Source organism: Candoia aspera, chromosome 5 (genome assembly GCF_035149785.1).
Source record: "Candoia aspera isolate rCanAsp1 chromosome 5, rCanAsp1.hap2, whole genome shotgun sequence".
Taxonomy (NCBI): domain Eukaryota; kingdom Metazoa; phylum Chordata; class Lepidosauria; order Squamata; family Boidae; genus Candoia; species Candoia aspera.
Window position 1 is genome coordinate 107,480,853 of NC_086157.1, and position 22,100 is coordinate 107,502,952.

General features: G+C 40.7%; 2 protein-coding genes across 6 annotated transcripts in view; one reads left to right on the plus strand and one right to left on the minus strand.

Moving 5' to 3' along the window:
* The window catches only part of LOC134499265 (N-acetylated-alpha-linked acidic dipeptidase 2-like), a 169,524-nt gene that overhangs the window by 36,984 nt on the left and 110,440 nt on the right, over positions 1–22,100 (plus strand). The gene's annotated exons all lie outside the window — the stretch shown is intronic.
* CHORDC1 (cysteine and histidine rich domain containing 1) lies at positions 572–17,608 on the minus strand. 2 transcript variants are annotated; one of them, XM_063305916.1, is made up of 11 exons: positions 17,468–17,607; positions 10,663–10,712; positions 10,063–10,119; positions 9,480–9,640; positions 6,337–6,437; positions 5,835–5,893; positions 5,200–5,270; positions 4,972–5,077; positions 3,611–3,730; positions 2,810–2,872; positions 572–2,120 (listed from the first exon to the last, which is right to left on the minus strand). In XM_063305916.1, the coding sequence occupies exons 1-11, from the start codon at positions 17,529–17,531 to the stop codon at positions 1,968–1,970; spliced, it is 1,005 nt and encodes a 334-aa protein (XP_063161986.1). In that variant the 5' UTR covers positions 17,532–17,607; the 3' UTR covers positions 572–1,967. The 2 variants fall into 2 exon arrangements, with proteins under 2 accessions (XP_063161986.1, XP_063161987.1); XM_063305917.1 differs by having other exon boundaries at positions 1,991–2,120; positions 3,685–3,730; positions 17,468–17,608.

Genomic DNA, 22,100 nt, shown 5'->3' on the forward strand with positions numbered 1-22,100 from the left:
TTCCACTTGACCTGTCTTTATGCAGTTCGTCATTCGAAGGCACAGCCTGCTCAGAAATCAAGTCACAGGAAACATCTATAATCACCAAAGACTCTGCTGCAGTGTTTCTCAATCTTAGCTACATTAAGATACATGGACTTCAACTCCCAGAATTCCCCAGCCACCCAGAATTCTGGAAGTTGAAGTCCACATATCTTAAAGTTGCTAAGGTTGAGAAACACTGCTCTGCTGGGTATAATAAAGTTGCCTGCAGTGTCTGTAACTCACTGAATTGCTTCTCCAGACTCTCAAGTGCAGGATATTTGCATCCAAGGGTGATTGGGGTACAGGTGTGGTGACCTTTAGGCAGAGTCTGGAAGAATAAGACCACCAAGATCAGTTTAAACTGTCTCAAACGCTTATAAGAATAACAACCACGAGAAGTGGTGTTATGTCTTTTTCCCTCTGATTGCCAGATTAAAACCTTTTTTAAAAATATAAGTATATAAATACAAGCAAGGCATGCTTTCAAAAAAGGTACCTCTTTCTTCATGCAGTCAGTTATTTGAGTGGATATCTGCTTCTATAGTAGTTTGCTCCATGTTCAAGTATATAGGAGCTTGCTCCATGTTCAAGTATACAAAAAGTTCAGTCTGACTACAGTAACTTATTCTGCCACGCAACTCACAATTTATACAAAGATCCTGGTTTTGCATGAAACTGGCCATTTTACATGTATTTTATATATTTCAGCCCTCCCAGCCTCCCCCACTCCCATTAAAACCCACACTTCTGGAATGAGTGAAAGTAGCAAACCAAAATATATAGGTATGACAGGGTAACAGACAATACAGCAGAGTCTCAGCATACCGAGATGCCTTATTTCAGTGTTTCTCAGCCTTGGCAACTTTAAGTTGTATGGACTTCAACTCCCCTCCCTGGCTGGGAATTCTGGGAGTTGAAGTCCACACAGCTTAAAGTTGCCAAGGCTGAAAAACACTGCCTTATTTGCTTTAATGCAAAGGAGACAGAAAAACTGATCAGAAAAGCACAGCCATCAAAATCAGTCCCAGATATGCAAATATAAATGTTGAACCACAAGACAAATACTTGAGCATTTTGCATCTGCTTATTTCCTCTATGGCAGAAGGTAGGCCTAAGAGAAGCACATGAGAAAACTGCTCAAGGACCCAACATTTGCAATGCCTGCTTTAGCTATCTTAGTGCCTTGGAAAGCCTCAGCTTTCTGAATAAGTGCAGAGAGGTAGCTTAACAATTCACTGACAGCAATATATTTCCTGAATTCCAAGGAATAAAGAAGAGAAGAATTACCAACTTTACGCACAGACAAATCTAAAATTGTCAGACTGTTTTCTACCATTCCATTTCTGCACTGATTAACATAAAAATAGATGACACAGATACACAGTAAATAATCCTTTGTGCTATCCTTGCTACAGACCTAGAAACAGGAAGGGTTGCAAGTATCCAACTACATTAGGAAAATTAGCCTGAATTTTCACTATACAAGATGCTGCTTCTTGGAAGATGCTAGAGAAGATTAGCAGCTAGATCAATGTTTTTCAACCTTAGCAACTTTAAGAGGGGTGGACCTCACCTCCCAGAATTCCCCAGCCAGCCGTGGGCTGGGGAATTCTGGGAGTTGAAGTCCACCCTTCTTAAAGTTGCCACGGTTGAGAAACACTGCTCTAGATGTATTTGGTTTGGGCCAATGAAAACATGCGTCCTTTACGATAAGACGGCAGAGAAAATTCTGATGTTTGCAAGGTTTCCACAAGCATCAGCCATAATTGGGCAAATTAAGGAGTCAGTACAACAAAACCAGTGATCCACCGCACCGCTAAAAAGCCATGCACTTTGCTTGAGCTGGAATGAGAAGTATTAAAAAGTGACTGCCTATAAAATCAGTTTGTGTTAAAACAGCAAGTCACCATTTCACCAGGCACAATAGCCCAGACTCTCCAATTTCAAGCTTGTTCTGCAATGTTTTGAGGCTCTCTGTGTTGCAATTTGGATACTGGGAGTTCCAAGCCTGCCCATAACATGGGCTCAGCTTTCCTCATGGTGAGCTCAATCTTTGTAGCGGTCATATTTACATAACTTCTTTTCACATCAATCACCTGGAAGAGGAAAATAGTCCTTTCAGTTCAAGCAGTAAACTGGATGACTGACACTTCAAATGCAATTCATTCGGTATGCAATTATAGTATCAGCACATGATCATCCTTATTTATTATAGAGAAACGAGTAAGCACTGTTACGGCTTCAGGCAGATGTTTCTTAGTGCAAGTTCCTCAAATCTGGAAAATAATGTCCACCTTGTACACATGACTCAATATTATCTATGAGAGAATGGTGAATAAAATGAATACTTGCCAAATGAATAGGGTAATTGGAAATTCTATTCCCAAAGTATAAAAATAGAAGGAGACTAATAACAGCAGCAGTTTTGAATGCTTCTTGTCTATATTTCTGAGATCAGGAAGTGTTTACACAAACTACCTCAAATGTCACAGCTTTATATCAAGAGAGAAAAGGGACACATCTCTGTTTTCAACTGGTTTTCCAACAGGCTGTGATTGTGATGAACAAAAAACTGATTCAGAGGGGCCATATAGACTGTTGCACATCACCATGTGAAGAGTGATTTAAGTGCATAGAATCCATTCACCAACCACCTACTTCACCTGTCAGCTAGCCTTTGGCATTTGAACCTTTCTTGAAACAATCACACTGCATTAGAAATGTCTGACTGGAGATACCATAAAAAGACTACAAGAGAAACTTGAAAGCAGAATTATGTACTTACACCCCATAAATTCAGATTCTGATTGAACTCCTTATCGCCTTCAAACACAATATGGATATTTAACTGCAAAAGAAAAAAAGGTTTATGCAACCTCTCTTTTTAGAACTTATTTTCTAGATTATTCTACTGCCATTCTCTGAACCTGTCCTATTTCTCTGAATCCTTCTTAAAGCATAGTGCCCCAAACCTGACACTACCCCAGACAACCAAACAAAACACAGTGGAGAAGAATGATCACTTTCTGCAACTGGGAAATTATGTTATCTACTGATGTGGCCTAAAATTGCATTTGCCTTTTTTGCAATCACATCACACTGCTGGCTCATATCCAGTTTGCAAATCAACTATTATTACAAGCTTTTTCACAACATTATCAATCCAGTATTTGCCACTGCATTTCTTTGTGGTAAATTTCTAAGTGAAGAACTTTGTTTCTATAACATTGCATTATTTTCAGCCTATCTCTCTAACTTGAATTTATTTTTTTTTTCATTTTTTGGTCCTCTGAAGTATTAACTATGCCACCTAATGTTGTGTCCTCTATAAATCTGATAAACAATACCTCTATGTTCTCATCCAATAAAAATGCTGAAAAGTGCAAGGCCCAGGTCTGAACCTGGGAACAGATCACCATGGGGAAAATCTATCTATGTACACTGACTTGATGGCAATCAATCAATCAATCAATCAATCAATCCATCCATCAAAAGTGTGTGTATGTACATCAGCCCTTAATTTTAGGAAAAGAAGAATGAATTTTAAATATCAAGAAGAGGACTCCAAACCAAAACAGTAACTCACTAATGTTCTGTTTGCCTCTACCCGGCTAAGTTCAGGAACGGAATTCTTGGCATAGATTGAAATAGTCACTTCACCTCCAGTTTGATGCCAATCGTGTCTGCATGGGACCACCTTCTTCCCCTTAAAGTTGAGCACACGAACATGATTAATTTTTCATTAAAAAAATCACTGCTATCTAATTTTTCATTGGAGAGAAGACTGCCATTGTCAGCCACAGTTTGGAACAGAAACCTTTTATAAGTAAAGCTCTCACTAAAAACAGAGCATGGGAGTATTTATGTAATAAAAATATTAAGTTTTCCCCAGTTGTAGAATATATGCAACTGTATCTTTAAATAATGAAAGGAATCTGTATTTGCCACCCTTCCAGGTAGGACAAGCCACAGAACTTTTTCCCTTTTTCTTTTTAAATTTAAAAGTTCTCCTAAGGTTACGAAAGGTAGGCCTGATCCTGCTGGAACTTCAGAAGCCCTATTCCAGAGCTTCACCTCCATCAACCTGCACAACCTACTCCAGCAAGTTCACTGCAAGAGAGACTCTTATGTAACAGTACTGTCATGAAAAGAAATAAGTAGAAATAGATATATTTCCAGAATAGAAATAGATATATTTCCAGAAATAAATATATTTCTTCTACATGATAGAGCTATCCATGTTTGTGCCCAGGAACTTTACCATGTTTGGCCAGCTCCAGTCATCACGAGCTAACAGGGCAAGGAATGGAAAAAGAGCACCTCTTTATACACCTTGCTTTCTGGAGCTAGGCAGGAACAACTAGCAAAGTGGTGGGGAAGTGTTTTTTCCCCCATTCTAGCTATAGTTACAAGACTTAGTCCAACCTACTGGAGCAAGTGAGAGGGGTGACTCAGCTTTCGGGACACCCTCTTCTCCTGTAGGAAAAGGGGGAACTGTATACTTTATGGACAATTCGAGGGAATCTGTAAGATTAAGGGTTGATGCTGCATGGGAGACACAACATACGGTTCTACCTAAGCTTTCCTGTTCTAGGATCCATCATTAAAAACTTGCTGGCAAGGTGCTTCAAAAAGACCATTAAAGCTAAACATTTGGTTTAATTTTATTTTTAGAAAAATGGATTAGCATAAGGAGTAAGACACAGCGTAACCCAGTAGAAACTGCCAGAACAACTCACAGAAACATGTTTGTAAAATGTGTTTAATACATGCTACATTTCATTCTGTACATAGGGGCTTCTCTAAACGCTGTGTTCAAACTATCCTTTCTTTCCGCTATATGAAATTTCACAGAATTCAAGCTCTTGTCTTAAGGTACGAACTGACTGAAAAATCAAGTTTCTTATCCAGCCCATTGAGCCAAACAGTATAGCTGCAACTACTTACGGCATCCTTCTTAATCCATTCGTGAGTTCCTGTTGTGCAGCCCTCTTGAGACAAAAAAGTATTAAAGTCTGTCGTTTTTCTCTTACAACAACTCCAGTACTTCATCCTATATATTATGAAGGGTGGGAAAAAAGCCACATAGAATCACGTAGCATTATGGCTAGTAATCAAAATACGCTGCTCAGCTACACAGAATTTTAAGAATCAGTTTAGCCACACGATACCCACCCTTCATGGAATATAGGCACACCAGCATGGTACGTGCACAGGTCTTCCATGCTGTCTGGTCCTTCAAATGTCTAGGGAAACGTTAACAGAAAATTGTTCATTAGCCACTGAATTACAGCAGGATACATGCCAAAGTTTCCCAAGCTGGTAGAAGTCAAGCACTGTTACAGCCGTTATTATTATTCTGCAATTCCCACTGGATATTGACTGAGAGAGCTTCACAATTAGCTGAGTTTACTGCTTCCTCCAGCTGTCTGGATGAGAAAGAAGGGTGGGGGGGGAATGCTTTTCTGTGGGTTTTTTAAGGGGCACTGGGAAAATATTTGCACGTGCTTACTTGGATAAACGCTTTCCGCTTTAAATTTAAACTTCGTTTAAAATAATACCTTTTTGTTTTTATGATTATACATTTAAACATAAGAAAAGGGGTAAAAACTCCCTTTGTTGCAATTACAAGAAAATGTACTTATATGGTCATATCTCATATGCAGTTAAACTCTGATATATACATATGGTAACTATTCATGGCATATGTTGATCTAACATTGGTTGGCAGGGTCTGTACTGAAAAAAAAAAAACTTGAAACAAAGCAGAAGGTCTACTGTATTGTTTCAATAAGATTTAAGATATTTACCTTTGAACAGCCGGCATTTTTGCACGTAGTCCCAATCTTTATCACGTCACCATCATCTTCTGCAAAATAAGGACTCTGTGCTTTATTTCTAACATTTCACGCTTAAAGAAATTTAGGGAAAGACGGATTGCGATATATACAGTACAAGATCAGGGGAGCACTCACACTGAGCATTTTGGGCACAGGGTGTTCGCTTTTCAAACACGACAGCACCACGCACACTGTAAGAATGAAGCGGCAGGAATAATCTCTGCCTGCAAATCATAAAGAACTTTCAGCCACCATGGCTTTTATTATATTTATTGTATTATGTATTATAGTGTTGTATAGTTTTATAGTTTTATTTATGTTTTATTGTAAACCGCCCAGAGTCCCTTCTGGGAGATGGGCGGTGATAAATTTGATTGATTGGCAAACAAACAAACAAACAAACAAATAAATAAATAACGGACACAGCGCGTTCTTTTGTGAAAACACCTTGGAATGCTGCCAAGCTACGTACCCGTTCTTATTTCATTTCCCGATGATAGTTTTAGCTTTTCTAATGCTTGTTTCAAAGAAGGTGATACTTTCATCTGCAAGCAGCTCATCGGTTCATCAGAACTAAGGAACCAGAGGGGGGAAAAATGCATCATTTTAATTATTCAGTCTCAAAATCTAAATATTTTGTGTAGTTTAAGGAGGTCAAAAAGAGTTCTTAATTTTAATATCCTGGGTAGTTACCATTATGGTTAAAAAAGGACCTCTAGCACTGTTGCTCCTAAGCATGGGCAAGCACAGATCACAGCACGCAATCAAGCTTATTACGTGGCAGCAAAGAACTCTTTACTACATCCTAAAAGAGACTCAGCCGACACTCAGCAGGGGATAATTATTTCAGGATTTAAACTTCTCTGAGTGAAGCTGCTAGTTCCCAGGGGAACCCCGCTTGTGAAATAAAGTTGCTCTTGTGAAATACACGTGGCAGGCAGCACCAAGATTTGCATTTCTCAGGACAAAGCAAATTTAGCTGAGCATTAAGTTGCTCAGTTTGCTCTGTGATGCAGAAGGAAACGTGCCACTGGAATTCTCTTTACTCCCCTTTCAGACTTAGCAGGACGGCAGAGAGAGAAAAATCCCTTCCCCCTGACGGCAACAGGTCTGCAAAACATTTTGAAGGTAGAGGACCTGCTCCAAACTAGTATCATGACTATTGCAGAGCTTGTTGAGTTTATTCTTGCTGCCTAGACAAGACAGAATCTGTAAAATCAGTTTCAGCTACTGCTGCTTGAGGAAATGGACAAATTAGGGCAACTATAGGCTTCCCTTGCTTTAGGCTAGGACTATGTTCCCCAAAAACCTTGTATAAAGTGAATTCAAATTAAGTGAGACACTAAAGGAGTGTCATGTTCACTGTTTCAACGTGCACTGTGCATCGTAACGTTTCACATGCCGTGGCGCTGACGCGCGTTTCTCTTTGGGAGGGAGCTGCTGTGGAACCTTGTGCCAAGCTCTGTATCTGTGTTCATTTCAATGGGATGTGTTTGGGTTATGGGCTCTGCTCAAGGACTTTTCCCGTGGACCATCAGAAGCCGTTAGGAGCACCTGGGATTGTGAGCCTGGGAGGATTCTACGGGGGGAGGGATCTCGTTTGCACCGAGGGTTTTTTAGTTTGCATTTGGTGCGCTTTTATCACTCTCAGCTTTCTCTGTGATCCTGCATACTATTCTTTAATAAATCAGATATCTTTGAGTTCCTGCTCATGAGTCTGAGTGTTTTAGAACAGGCATTCATTACAAGGAATGGAAAAAATTGGGGCTGTGGAGTCATGGTTAGGGTCAACTTTTGTAACCCACGTGCATTGACAAATGTACTCATAAATTTTTAGATCCTTATTCTTAAGCAGTAGGTAATTCAGGTATGCTTTCTCCCTTGTCTTGTGTTCTCTCATTGTCTTCAGCTGGATTTCTAATGTGTGTGGTTGTCATGGTAGATGGATAGGCAGAATGCATCACAGCTATATGAATTTCATTAGCATTCTTAGTTGAATTGCACATGGTAGATTCGCCCAAATTAAAAGCTTGCCCTAGGGCTGAGGATCCACCACCAGCTTCAGCACAATGTGGTTGGGTCCATCTGTGTTTCTAGTGCTAGAGAGGTCCTTTTCGTTTTCCTTCTGGGTAAGGGGCTGAACGAGAGGCTGATGGTCATTTTGGCCATAACAGCAGCATTGGCTATTGCAGGCATGGAAGTAAGTGGGAAACAAGAGGAACAACTAGAACCACCACATAAAACGATGGTCAATGTGTGAAGGAGGGCAGAAAGGGGTTTTGGCAGGAAAAAAATTCAAGCAGTTTTCGTGGGAAGAAGTCTTGGCATGTTCCCAGACTTCTAGTACAAACTGACTATTCTGGCACAATCGTAATAGCCACATAAAGTGAATTCTTGGTTGAAGATGATCCATTGCCCAACAGCAAGGGAAATTTATGCTTATCAAGACGCACACCTATCGTTAAGCTCTAGCAGGGTCAGTCTAACTCAGGGATATGTGAGCTCTGTCAATTCAATGGCCCCATCAGACTTAATGCAATATCCTGAGATCCATACTCCAAAAGTGGATAGTGCTACTAAGGATACGGTCATGCAACTACAAGCATGCTTGGAGAAAGCTAATTATTTATCTCTCTTTCTTTCTGGCTTCAGGCCTGGATATAACAGGGAAATAGGCATGGCCACACTGATTGATGACTTTTGATAAGAGAGAACATCAGAGTGTGCTATCCTAATCCTTCTAGATACAGCATGGCAGCATACTTTGATACCATTAACCACAGGATCAGGAATTGGAGGAACAGGACGTAGCTTAGAGGTACTCCTTGGTTCCAGTCTCTTACTATGGGCACAACGGCTTCAGTAACACATACCCAGTTATGTGCCAACTATGGATCTACATGAAATGAAACAACCTGCCTTCAGAGATTCATACTTCAATAGCTATACTCACAATTGGATTGCTGCCCTGGATTCTAAACAAGGCAATCCTTGAGGATGGTTTGGAAATGCAGATGACCAGTTGTTCAATGGTGTGGCTAAATGGGTCTATTTCATGCAGCCTGGAATCCAGGTCCAATTTAAGGTGTATTAGTTTATAAAGCCTTGGAACTGAATACTTAAAACATGACTTTCTCCTCATACCATCTGAACCATGTACTAACATTCATTGAGGAGCCCTTGCTTGTGGCCCCACAGCTTAGTCTGGCTTATGTAATAGTGGCCAGGATTAAGAACTTGTCAGTGACAGCACAAAAACCTTTGGCTTATCTTCGAAGTCTGGCTGGCCAGCATACTGTTAATGAAAAGCATGTGTTCATCCAATGCACTTATAGGGTAAGAGTTACTCCAGAAATAGTGTTTTTTTTTAGAATGCCTTTAATATTGCTTCTCTAACGTGATCTTTGCTTTAATTCGTGTTTTTTTTTAAGGATTATAGATCTAAGGTTTTATCTGAGATTGGTTGACAAATATATTTTGGGATCCTCCAGGAGAAGAAGTAAAATAAAACACACTTAGAAATCCAGGGGTTTAACAGTAAGAAAAAAATATAACAAAAATAAAGTTATAACCTATGAAGTTGATTTGGCAGTAAAGCCAGTCTTAATATAATACCTTGGCCTCTGAATTGCTTCTATTGGCTTTGGTGCTTGAATTATGTGCTCTTGAAATTTAGGTTTCAGATCAGCTAATTCTTTTCGTTCAGAGGTAGTTTTCACTTCAGGTTTGACTGGTTCTGGAGGCTTCTCACTATTATGGAAACCCTTGGTGCAACCCTGTTGTAAAAACACATGTTTTATTTAATACAATCTATTACTCAGTTCTATCAATATACTTGAAAATGTCCCCTTTCTTCTCAGTTTTCAGATTCTTTTACCATTCTAATTTGTATGCTTAGTTAAGCAGCTGTTCCACTTTTTTATTAGAGTTATTATACGTATACACCAGTACCAGCTTCTGTTCTTCGTGGTATTATAAGATGTTAGGGCAGCAGAGTTCCTGTGCTTTAACTAGCATAGATAATAAGAGCTTCCATTTATACACAATGTGCCGTGGAGGACACCTGCAAGAGATTACATGAACCCAAGCGGTTTTTGCATCTGTCTGCCTTACTGGAAAGTTTCATTGATTAAATTTGGCCCTCAAGCATCAATATCATACTGTAGTGGATAAAAACTTTATAGTTACTAATACATACCATAATGCTTAGGAAATCAGAAAAGTCTGTTGTTCTCCTTTTACAGCATGACCAGCCCTGTAAAAATATGGCCACATCAAACATGTAATTCTCAACTGGTGACTACTGTTAAAGAACAAGTGAACTACAAAGCAGAGAACACTAACTTGAAGATGACATACTAGTCTTAAATTATTTATTCGGCATGATTCCTACTTTTTTTGTATTTCAGTTGCATCACTTCTTTCCAGCTCTGTTTGTACTGCCCAGCTAAGGCTTGATTAAGTGATGAATCAATTTAATTAAGTTTACAATCAAAATACGAATCACACCTAGTGAAAATATCCTTATCCCCAACTGAGTCAAATAAACTAATAAACTGCAAATCATTCAACATAATTCAAGCGGCTGCACCTGCCCACCTTTTTTCCCCATGATTTAGCATGTATTTATACTAAGGGTCAGTGTTATTTGAGGAATTTAGAAGGAGAAAAAAAGGAGTTCTACTGTACTCAGGTAAACGGATACAGAAGTCATGAAAACACTTGAAATAACTGCAGTTAGTATTATTTAACTGAAGCATTTTAAAAGCCTTTGAAATAATTATGTTTGCCCACTTACTTTAAGAGCATCATGAAAGACAGGTACTCCTGGATGATATATGCATGACTCTAAAAAGGAAGAGAAAGCAGAGAGCTTAGCCAAGCTCAGCAGTGAATAACATCATGTGAGCAGTATTTAGCTGAACAATTTAGTCTTATGAGACAGCCATTAAATATTTTCAAATGTTTCCAGAAGAATAGTGCCAGCTAGCGATGTATTAAATACTTATCTAAACAGAAAGAAAACAGAATTTAGGAAGCTTTTATAGTTACAGACCACTTATTTTGGAGGCCACTGTATCGCTTGCTCTAGCCCTTTCTCAGATACTTTTCTCAGATGCTGTCTGATCTGCAAAAACCAAAAAATTAACACACACACAGGGTCAGGAAAATAAATTCGTAGGCTATAATTATTATCTGAGGGACTGCCTCTCCCCAGTGACACCTGCCCATCCCACCAGATCCGGCAGAAGAGTCATGGTACGGGTCCCGCGTTAAGAGAGGTACACTTGAGGAGTCCCAGGAGGTAGACCTTCTCTGCCGTGGCAACCGCCTTATGGAATATTCTCCCCCCTGAAGTTAGGTTGGCTCCATCCGTGATTTTCTGGAAGTCCTTGAAACCTGGTTATGTCATCAGGCCTGGGGGTTCCAGGAGACCAGTGGGATCCTGAGGTGGCACCATCCTTGTTGTTAACATTCGCTGCTCCCTCTTAGCCTTGTGATTTCTAATTTTTTTTTTAATCATAGTTTTTTCTATGTTTTATTCTTATAATTTTCTTGTATGCTGCCCACTTTTTGTGAGATGGGCAGTCATGTAAATTTGATAAATAAATAAATAAAGGCACAATATTGAACAAGTTGAGGGAGGAACTTACTAGGCAATTTTATTCTTTTTACTAATCTCTAAACTGACAGCTGGCTTGGTATGAGCTCTATCCAAATTTTACCTAATTATGGTAGTATCGCTTGTAACGCAAGTTATCCTAGTATGAACCAAATGCAAGGAATCAGTCCAAGGTCAGGATCCAAAACAAAAAGTAACTAGTACTGCATGTTTTAGGAACTTTGGACTTGTGTTTGTTTGCCAACATTCACTCATGCTTCCTGGGAAACCTGATTTGGAACAGGAATTTCAAATGATTTTGTCTTGAGAAGAATGATGTTTAAAGGAGTAAAGAAGGCAAAATCCAATGGGAGGAGATGGGCGGGGATAAATTTGATAAATAAATAAATAAATAATAAAAATGCTGTGAGCTACTTGACACTACTCCATGGATCTCATTCTAAATGTTGGCAAACTTTAATCTAGGTGCAAAGATTACCGCAGATGCTGACTGCAGTCAGGAAATCAGAAGACGCTTCATCCTTGGGAGAAGAGCAATGACAAATCTCGATGAAATAGTTAAGAGCAGAGACATCACACTGACAACAAAGGTCCGCATAGTTAAAGCAATGGTATTCCCAGTAGTAACATATGGCTGTGAGAGCTGGACCATAAGGAAGGCTGAGAGAAGGAAGATCGATGCTTTTGAACTGTGGTGTTGGAGGAAAATTCTGAGAGTGCCTTGGACTGCAAGAAGATCAAACCAGTCCATCCTCCAGGAAATAAAGCCAGACTGCTCACTTGAGGGAACGATATTAAAGGCCAAACTGAAATACTCTGGCCACATGATGAGAAGACAGGACACCCTGGAGAAGATGCTGATGGTAGGGAGAGTGGAAGGCAAAAGGAAGAGGGGCCGACCAAGGGCAAGATGGATGGATGATATTCTAGAGGTGACGGACTCGTCCCTGGGGGAACCGGGGGTGTTGACGACCGACAGGAAGCTCTGGCGTGGGCTGGTCCATGAAGTCACAAAGAGTCAGAGGCGACTAAACGAATAAACAACCACCACCATCTCCTGAAAATGTAAACAGGTCTCAAGGGAAAAAATGCCAACACATATATGAAATTCCACCATCTGCTGGTGTCAAAAATGTGCAAACAACAGTCCCAGTTCACTTCCAATTTTTCGCTATCAGCTCTGCAAATACTTATTTCTGCATCTCAGCTTCTGAAGGAGAAATTAACAAGGTACTTTAAACAGTAAGCTTCCATTCAAGCAATACATGCAGCACATCTTGTATCAACAGAGAAGGTAAAATTACTTTCAAGATAAACTTGATTGCTGGTGACTGCATGGGCACATCCACGTTATCGACAGTTACATGGAAGTGATCTGCCAAAGCAGTCTTCTGGTGAGGTTTTCGGACATCCCAGTTTAGTCCATAACCCTAGCACCATAACCCTGGTGCTCTTTCATCCAAGTAATCACTAGATACAGCCATATTTTGCTTTTGCAAAATAAGTCAAGCCTTGCCAGGTGTTGCCTTGGGGAGGCTACTAGCACTGCAAATATGGTCAGACAAAATATTAATACTAAAACATGGGAAAAAAATCAGTCCCCAAAGTTACAAGTGTTAAAAAGGTGGGGAAAACCTTGGCTTCTGGAACTCTTTCCAACCCTTTTTCCATCAGTGGCCATATGAGGCATTTGTTATTTTCTTCTGTGTAGTCAAGTAACGTGTTGTACCTCTGTGTCTTTGCTCTTCCCTCATGGGGTTGTGTCTAGATGTGTGTATAAGGAAGCAAAAGGCAGATTGTGAGTGCTCTTCTCTGGGTCACTTGAACAGGAGGGAGAGGGGCTTCGAATGGACAGCCAGCAGTGTTTCAAGCCCAACTGCTTCTCCAATAGGCCTGCAAACATTTATTCTCTTCAGCCCCTGGCCTGATCTGGCCCATTTCTGATCTTCATGGTTATTTGGCCAGCTCCTCCCCATGCACGCAAAATTTGTTCCCATTCTGTTCAGGGTTATCAATCAGGATGTCTTGAGCCCCTTTACATAATTTCTTCCCAACATTTATGCTTTTGGCCCTTAGTTGTTTCTTTGCACCTTGTTACTCGCCTAGAGTCTGTGAGAATTGGGGTGGGATATAAATATTGGAAATAAACAAACAAAATTTCTCTTTGGTCGGAAAGAACAACAACAGTTTCTCTTTACATATTAGAGTGCCTTTATTCTCCCTTAACGATCAGGTCACAGGTTAATATAGGTTCAGAAAATACTCAACGTGCCTTAAGTTTCTGTTATTTATCTCAAGTAAAGGGATTGCTGTCATCTACTTGTTTAGGCATATGGAGGCTTGTTATACATAGTATATAAGATACTTTGAGCTAAAACCAATCCCTGGAGATAGTGAGGTTTGTAATACAATACCTCACAAAGTTAAAGAAGGAAGCTGCATATAAGTAATCTTTATTTGGCCAATGACCAACACAAATACAGTACTCTTCTGCATCTGCATCTTCCATGAAACCCTAATTTCTTAGCCTTCATCCATAACTGAAATGAAACCCAGACATGAAATCAAGCCTATAATTCTCTGTATGTTTCTTTCCTCTGCTGTCCTTGCCTCTCTCATCTCTGTTGTGTTCCGGTAGTCTAAATTTAGAATTTATGCTATTCAGGGCAAGACAATGTCATTTAGTTATTACTGTCACAGTATATTATATAATAATACTTTTAATGATGCTATATAAAGAAATCCCTAAGAATTTTCTTGATGAACCATAATTCTGTTATATTAAAGGTTTCATTTGTATGACACACATATTCCTCCAAGCGCTACAACCACATAGTCCAGTTGAGCATATCATTCATATTGCTCAAGCTTATCTTCTAAAATAAAGTTGAAATATTATCTGTGCAAGAGAAATAACATTCTTTCTTAATAACTAACACATAAAGTCTGCAGAAACTATAGTATTACCTCACAAATATTTAGACCAGCTTTTCTCAACCTGGGTTCCATGGCACCCTGGGGTTCCGCAAGAGATCACTAGGGGTTTCCTGGGAGATCACGATTTATTTTTAAAAATATTTCAAATTTGGGCAAATTCACTTTAAAGAGGTAGGTTTCATTCTTTATTTTTAGTTTAAGAACACCATGAATGCATATAGACAGGTCTACGCATGAAACGAATATAATACTTTTGTAACTTCTGGCCTCTATTTCAGCCTGAATGTGCAGGGGTTCCCCGAGGCCTGAAAAATATTTCAAGGGTTCCTCCAGGGTCAAAAAGTCAAGAAAGGCTGATTTAGACCAAACTTTAAAAAGAAAGGAGAAAACTTAGCCAAACAATCACTGAACTTCACATTCAAGATATATGTAACATCTAAACATCAGATAAGGGAATGGGAATAAATACAGTCAATTCTTGTTATTTGCTGATTCCATATCTGTGAATTCACCTACTCGCTAAAATTTATTTGTAACTTATTTATTTGTAAATTAATACTTGTGGCACTTTTGTGGTCATTCATGGACATGCAGAGCAGCAAAAAATTTCAGTTGCCCAACACACACATTCCCAGCTGAGGTTTCAGTATTCCCTAATTCAGTGTTCACGCTGATTTTATAGAAGGGGGCTATTGCAAATATTGAGAACTGACTGTAAGTTACATTCACTAGCCCTCTGCTATGTCATTGCCAATCTTCTACAGGTAGAGCGTGACTGTCGGCAACAGGGAACCACTCTGGTTTGGGAAAACATTCCGAATAATTTAGAACTTCAGAAAGCCAGGGTTCTCAACTGAGTGCCTTCCTAGGGATAGAAGACATGGAAGGAGATAAGAACACAGCAAGACTAGGGCATACATCTCCACCCGCCCTCCTTACAACCAAAAGACTGCAGATGCTTCAGCCACTCAATCCATGCAGTTTCATTCTGACAAAGGATTCTTCTTTAAGGTTATTACCAAGTAAGGTGAAAAAATGTGGGAGGAATTGATGTTGAAAAGACATGGAAAAAAAAGATAGGCACAGAATGTAGATTTTATTGTGCACCACATGTAGACCTCAATGCACCACATAAACATTTGCATCCCGATTTCTATTATTTTGTTTTTTATATATATGTGTGTGTGTGTGTATATATATATATATAATATAATATAATATAATATAATATATAAATATATATAAAATTTATATATGAACGTCAAGGAAAAGTACTTGACAAGACAATTGTTTATGTATTAGAGGCCATCATTAAACATTTGCACATATGCAAAAGGGGGCTAAGAACGCTCACACAAAAAGCAGCTGCAAATATCCCAGATACTACATTATCCAATGAGGGATGTCCAGTGATCCAGATCTGAAGGAGGTAAAATTGAGAACAGAGCACAAAGGAGCCCACATGTTTTCACCTGTTGGGACTTGTCACTGGGATTGTGCTGCAGCTGCAGTGGGCAGCTGCCCAACCTTAGTAAAAGGTACAGTTGTTTTAAGGAGTCGCCAATAGGTGAAAAGTTTATGCCCCTGCGTGCTCCGAATCACCGCATAGTGCCAGTTATTTCTTATTTCAGTTTATTGCAAAACTTAAGGCAGATTATGGCAATAAAAAAATACAGAAGGTAAAGCAATGATAAGATTCAGGCAATTAAAATCAAAACTAAAATCAAAATCCATCAATCAAATAATGAGCAATTAAGAGCTTGACAATAACCAAGCTTTGGCTGTTGGGGACAACTTGAGAGAGCATTTCCAGCTGACCAAAATAACCAGCCACCTCCAGTTACACTGCATGAAAGCCAAATATAGTCTATTTTCAGCAAATGTGTGTAAGCCTCCTCTTTTCTTTTCTTTTCCTATACCTAGCCAACTTTTGCAGATCTTGAAAAAGCCAGTTAGTGGACTACCAGGGCTGTAGACCAGACAGGCGTTGAGGTGTCTAGATGGAGAAGTACTAGTAGTATTTATTCGGTCAATGACAAGCAAATTTAAAAAAGAAAATAACAACAAATTAAATACAGCAGTATGCTAAAACAAATTAATACAGCAGTATGCTAAAAATCAAATCAAATACTATTATGTATACTCCTTCAATACTGTAATACTGCACTGATTACCCAAATAATGATACATCTAAAAACTATTATATAGAGTGAATATCCCCTGGCAGCTTTTTAATTAGGACATACCAATGCAAAAATGATATTGTACATAAAAGTGGGAATGGAGAAGTCAAAGAGCATCCTGAAAAAAGGCAGTGGTGAACCACTGTGCGTTGATCACTGTAAGGTTGTGCTATAGGGTTAACAGCAGATGGCTAGTGCTGGCGACCTTAGGGGACCTTGACAGACCAAATGAGGTCAGACCAAATCCCACAGCGGTTCACTTGGCCAGGAGGTCAAAAGACCATCCAGGAAGAAGGCAACACTGCCATGCAGTTGTCAAGAGAAAGGCAAGGAGGTGACATAAAGTCAGGGGTCAGACTGGAGACAAAGGAGACAGCAGTCAAAGGAGACTGTTGGCCCGGGTCTCATTCTGGGCCTCTTTAAGATGTGTGGACTTCAATCCCCAGAATTCCCCAGCCAGCTTTGCTGGCTGGGGAATTCTGGGAGTTGAAGTCCACACATCTTAAAGAGGCCCAGGATGAGAAACTGTGCTCCAGACTTTCTGGCAGGCTTCCCCCTTCCTCCGAGGTTGTCTTTCCCTCCCCACAACCCCGTGAGAAAGGATAACCCCAAAAGGCACGGCCCCACCTTCACCCAGCAATAAAGTTTCCACGACCCCCTTCGCCCTCTCCAGGCTGGCGGGACTACCACCCCCATAAGCGCCCGCAGCACGGCCGTCTCTCCTGAGCGGCGGGGGCTCTCAATCCCATCGCCCAAACCGCTCGCTGCCCCGGCCGTGCTGGCCGAGGGTCATGGGGACTGTAGTCGCAGCTCTCTGGAGTCGGCAAGCCGACGATTCGGGGATGGGGGAAGCCGCTCACCCTCCGTGTTGGCCGCGGGGTCGAAGCGCTGTCCGCACCCCCGGTTGTAGCAGAGCAGAGCCATGGCCGCCGAGGGAAGACGCCGCGCGCGCAGAAACACCGGCCGCCACTCGCACGACCGACGGACTGACTGACGGACTGACAGGAAGGAAGTCACCGCCTCTTCCTCGTTCCGGAAAGTGCCGAGCAGAAGCTTCGGGAACCTTCGCGAAACTTCACGGGGCTGGGACCGAAGGCGCAGGCGCAGAAGTATGGCCCCCTGGCGGTCGGAACAGGAGAGAGGAGGAAGATGAGCGGCGCATGCGCATTCGAGGGCGGCGAAAGGGTTTTGGCTTAGGGAGCGCGCGCGTAGCCGGGGAGGCTGTGCAGCTGTTTTTGCAAAGCTAATCCTGGTTATGGTTAACTTGGGCAAGAAGTGTTTGTTTGGTTGTGGCGGAACTAGCGCGGTCCGTTCGGTCCCTATCGTTCTGGGGGCTTGCACGAAGCCAGAAAACCCGGGTTAAGGGTGTTTTGTGTGAACGGATCGTTTGTGGGACAAGAGAAATGGGTGCAAAGGTCAGCTGGGTGGGGAGAAGCAAGGAGGAGCGGAAGAAGAGAGTGTCTTTGGGGACGGCTTTGTCCGACGGGCAGCAATGTAACAATTGGGGCTTCAGTCATAACAGGCACAGCACAAACACAACGTGGAAATACTTCTGAATGCACCAGCGCGGATACGGGCTGTAAGAGACAGGCAGTTGCATTCTGTGCCAATTCTGCAGGGCTGTTGGACTTGAGCCTCCATAATTTCCAGTGATTGGGATGAAATGGGGGTTCTGGAAAGTTTTTAGCATTGTAGCTGAAGAGTATCAGGGTGGAAGGGAGAAGCTCTAATTTTAGGTCTCCAGAGCCATTGCCCTAACGTTACTGCTGAATAAACGAGAATAAATGATTACAATACTGGGTTTTGGAGGCAGCAGTTCTCTCATTTTATGCATGGTATTTTGGGAGCTTGGCCCAAATGAGGGAAGTTGGATCAAATTTCCAGGTTGGCAGTTTTGGTCGCTAGTATAGAGACATCCAGGCAAATAACTGTCCAGATTTGCTTCCATTCAATGTGATAAAAGTAAACTCAAAATTAAATGCAACCATTGAAATCTCCTAGACCAAGCAGAATAGTAATCCTGATTGCACAAGCCCTGAATCTGCTTAATTTATTGGCAGGGTTCCAAAATAGTTCCAAGAACTGTCTGTAGGTTTGATTTAGTGTGCGGATCTATGACCTGCAAGTTACAGTTTTACTGGAAAGTATGAACTGGCCACAGCAGCTAACCAAACAAGCCATAAATAAAAGAAAGAATGGCTTAGTGTGATGTGGGTTGAGAACAGATTCAGTTTATCAGATTTAACATGCCAGGGGGAAGCTGCTGCCAGACATCAGTAAAGAATTACTTTACTGTAGCTGGGATTAAGCAGAAGATGCCAGTCCCTCCCCTCCAAAAAAGGGAACAAGTAATTTGACAGCTGCTATTTAATTTTTTCAAGTTTAAATTTAATTTTCTCAATTAAAAATACATTTCAGTGTGCAGATCACTACTTCTCAAGTGCCAAGTGTGGATTAGGAGAAAATGGAGGGTCCATTTAAAGAGATGGATATTGTAGGGAAATTAAATGATACCATTTTTAATTGAAGGAAGTGAGTTGGGGGCTAGTTATCCAAGCTGTTTTCAGCCTGTTTCTAAACTGCAGTATTAACAGTAGCCAGTATAACTGGGTCATTTTCAGCTGCATGCTCGTAGCTTCAAGAGGGCAACGGAATAGATCTGTGTTGACATACATCATCATCATCATCGTCATCAGACCCCAGTCACATTGCTTACAGGAAACAAAAAACATAGCTGAGTTCAAAAGGAGATGCTTCTCCTTTGCTGGCTAATCACAATTACAGAAATCAAAGCTTTTTTATTGATCTTTAGGGCGACTCTGTTTCTATTATAAAGCAGCTGCCAGTCTAGAAATTTCCAGTGAAGACGAGGGCTGTTGCAGCTTTTCTTCTGTCTGGTTCAAACTGGCCTTTTTTATTCAAACTGCTTGGCTAAGCCTGCACCTGCACAGTTTCAAGGCTTTAGTCTTTTTCTGGAGAAGCTCGCATACTGTGCTTTTTGTCATCTAAACGTTCAGAACTTGAAAAGCAAATCAATATTAATAAAGAAATCTTAGCTCTCCCTAAAGAGCACATTGTGTGCTTCAAAACACCAAAACAACCACAAAAAATATTTATTGCTAACAAATTATCACTTCAAAATATTGGCAGCAGAGCCTCCTGTAGAAAGCAGTCTGTGAGAGCCCTTTAAGTGTTATATATGAAACTTAATGAAATACTTGCAAGTAATTCCCATGAACTATTTTTGTTCTTTTTTTCTCTCTCTCTCTGTTACGGGTTATCTGTTGTACCACGCTTTTTATTTTGCACACACAACATGATGCATTGCTGGCAAAGCAATAGAACTGAAATGCAGGCTCTATTTGCATGATAACAACCATGGTTAAGATAACAATGGTTTCTGTAGCCTTGTTTTCTGGGTTCACTAGAGTAAAGAAGAAAGATGCCCTTTGGTTATGCTTGACTCCTGATGATTATGTGGATACAGATATGCAGTTTCTTTGTCAGTGATTTGAAAGTTGTCTGCTCTTGCTGTCCTCCAGGATCTTACCTGATATCCTGGTCTAGCCTCAACGTGGTCTTCCATCCAAGTGTCAACCTGGCCTGATTTTGCCTAGTTATTTGTTCATTTGTTTATCGCCCAAGGTCAGCTATGTGCAGAACTAAAAACCAACTTCATTGTCACAGGAAATAAAATATTGGGAGAAATAGTTGAATGGAATTGGAACCTGAGGAAAAAGGCAGATATGCAGAGGAAAATAAAAAGCAAGGAAACAACCAGGTGCCAGAGAAGAATTGCTATGGAGCATGTCACGGGAAGCGATCCATCGACACCAGAGCAGGTCTGGAATGATAGGATACCAAGGATAAGAGCTGCCATACAGCAAGTCATATAACGGTCACCAGAAGGCTGATTAGGAAGACTGGATTTGGAGTCTCTCAAGGCATGTTCAGAGTTGGCTGAGGGGGAACAGGAAAGCCTGTGAGTTTGCTGTACGGAATGAGAGGGAGATAGCAAGCTTGGATACCTGCAAACAAGTTGAACCCAGCTGTCTGGCAATGGAATAGGACTGCAGAGATTTCAACCATCATTTTGGGTGAGATTTATACATTTCGTGTGGCAGAGGACAAGCCCAGGATAACGTAGGAGGAATCTTTGCCAATGCATCGTTTGAGTTTTCTCTGTTTCTCCCCATGCCTGCTCTCTACCCCATGACTTGTCATCATGATTACTCACCGACACAGCCTTGCCAATCTTTCAGAGCACCTCTGCCTGGCAACATCTCATTCAGGCAATTTGAAAGATCCCAGACATTCGTTCTAGCCACCCTGAGCTCATTAGGAAAAATTACGTCTCAGGGATGTAGAGGTAATAGCTGTGATATACCAAACAAGATTGTTTGAGACTTGATAATGAGATAATCAGAAGCCTATTGGACCAAGAATAATAGGTACCACTGGAAAACCAGCGTGATGTAGAGGTTAAGGTGTTGGACCAAGACTGCGGAGACCTCAGTTCAAGCTTATTCTCCATCATGGAAGCCCACCAGGTGACCAACAGCCAATCACACTCTGCCCAACCTATCTCGCCAAGTTGCTGTGAAAAATTAAAGGAGATACTTTGTATTGACTCCTAGGGGAAAAATGGCTATAAAACTAAAATAATAGTAGTAGTATTCTGACCACCCGACCAAAATTACACTTCTGGATTTTGGATTAATTGATCTAGATTAAATTTTACTTGCTAGCTTTATGATTGCCATCACTTTTTTTTTTTTGTATCACTTATTTCCGGTTTTGTGAATTGTCCAATACAATAGCTTCTTACAAGATTGGCTGTCAGATCCTATCCTCTTCTGCATGTCATTTCTTAGTATTGTCAGATGCTAAATCCCAGTGCATAACAACAATCAGCTGTCCCCCTGTCCCATGAAACTGTGTGTGTCTTGACATATGTTACCAAATACCAAACTTCAAAATATTTTTTTTTCAGATGCCAGATGCAGTTCAAATTGCAAAGACACCAAAATTATGCAAAAGATTGAATTACTAGCCACTATTCTGAGATCAAATGCAATCAGAAATCAAGAACAAGTAACAATAAGCAGACCTTCGATTATTCAACCACAACTTTGGCAGAGGTATGTCCCAGATTGATTAAAGCAAACAGCTGTGCCTTGTAGTTTTAGAAATTACCTGGACAGATTACAACTTCAACTTCCTTTGTATTATGAATTATTGGTCCCCATCAAGAAATGTTCCAATCACTCAGAGCTCATTAGATGTTTCTGTCCTCACCAGGATGTTAAAGGCACCCTATTTAGAAGTAACGGTTGCTCATTAAGGCCCACTTTCACTAGACTCTCAGATGCTGCTGCTGACATCCTTAATGACTGTGACAAGTGTGATAATTGAATGATTCCCATTTATGATGTCAGCGTGACTATGAAAAGTGGGCATACCTGATTTCAAAGATGGTGGTTATTTACAGCT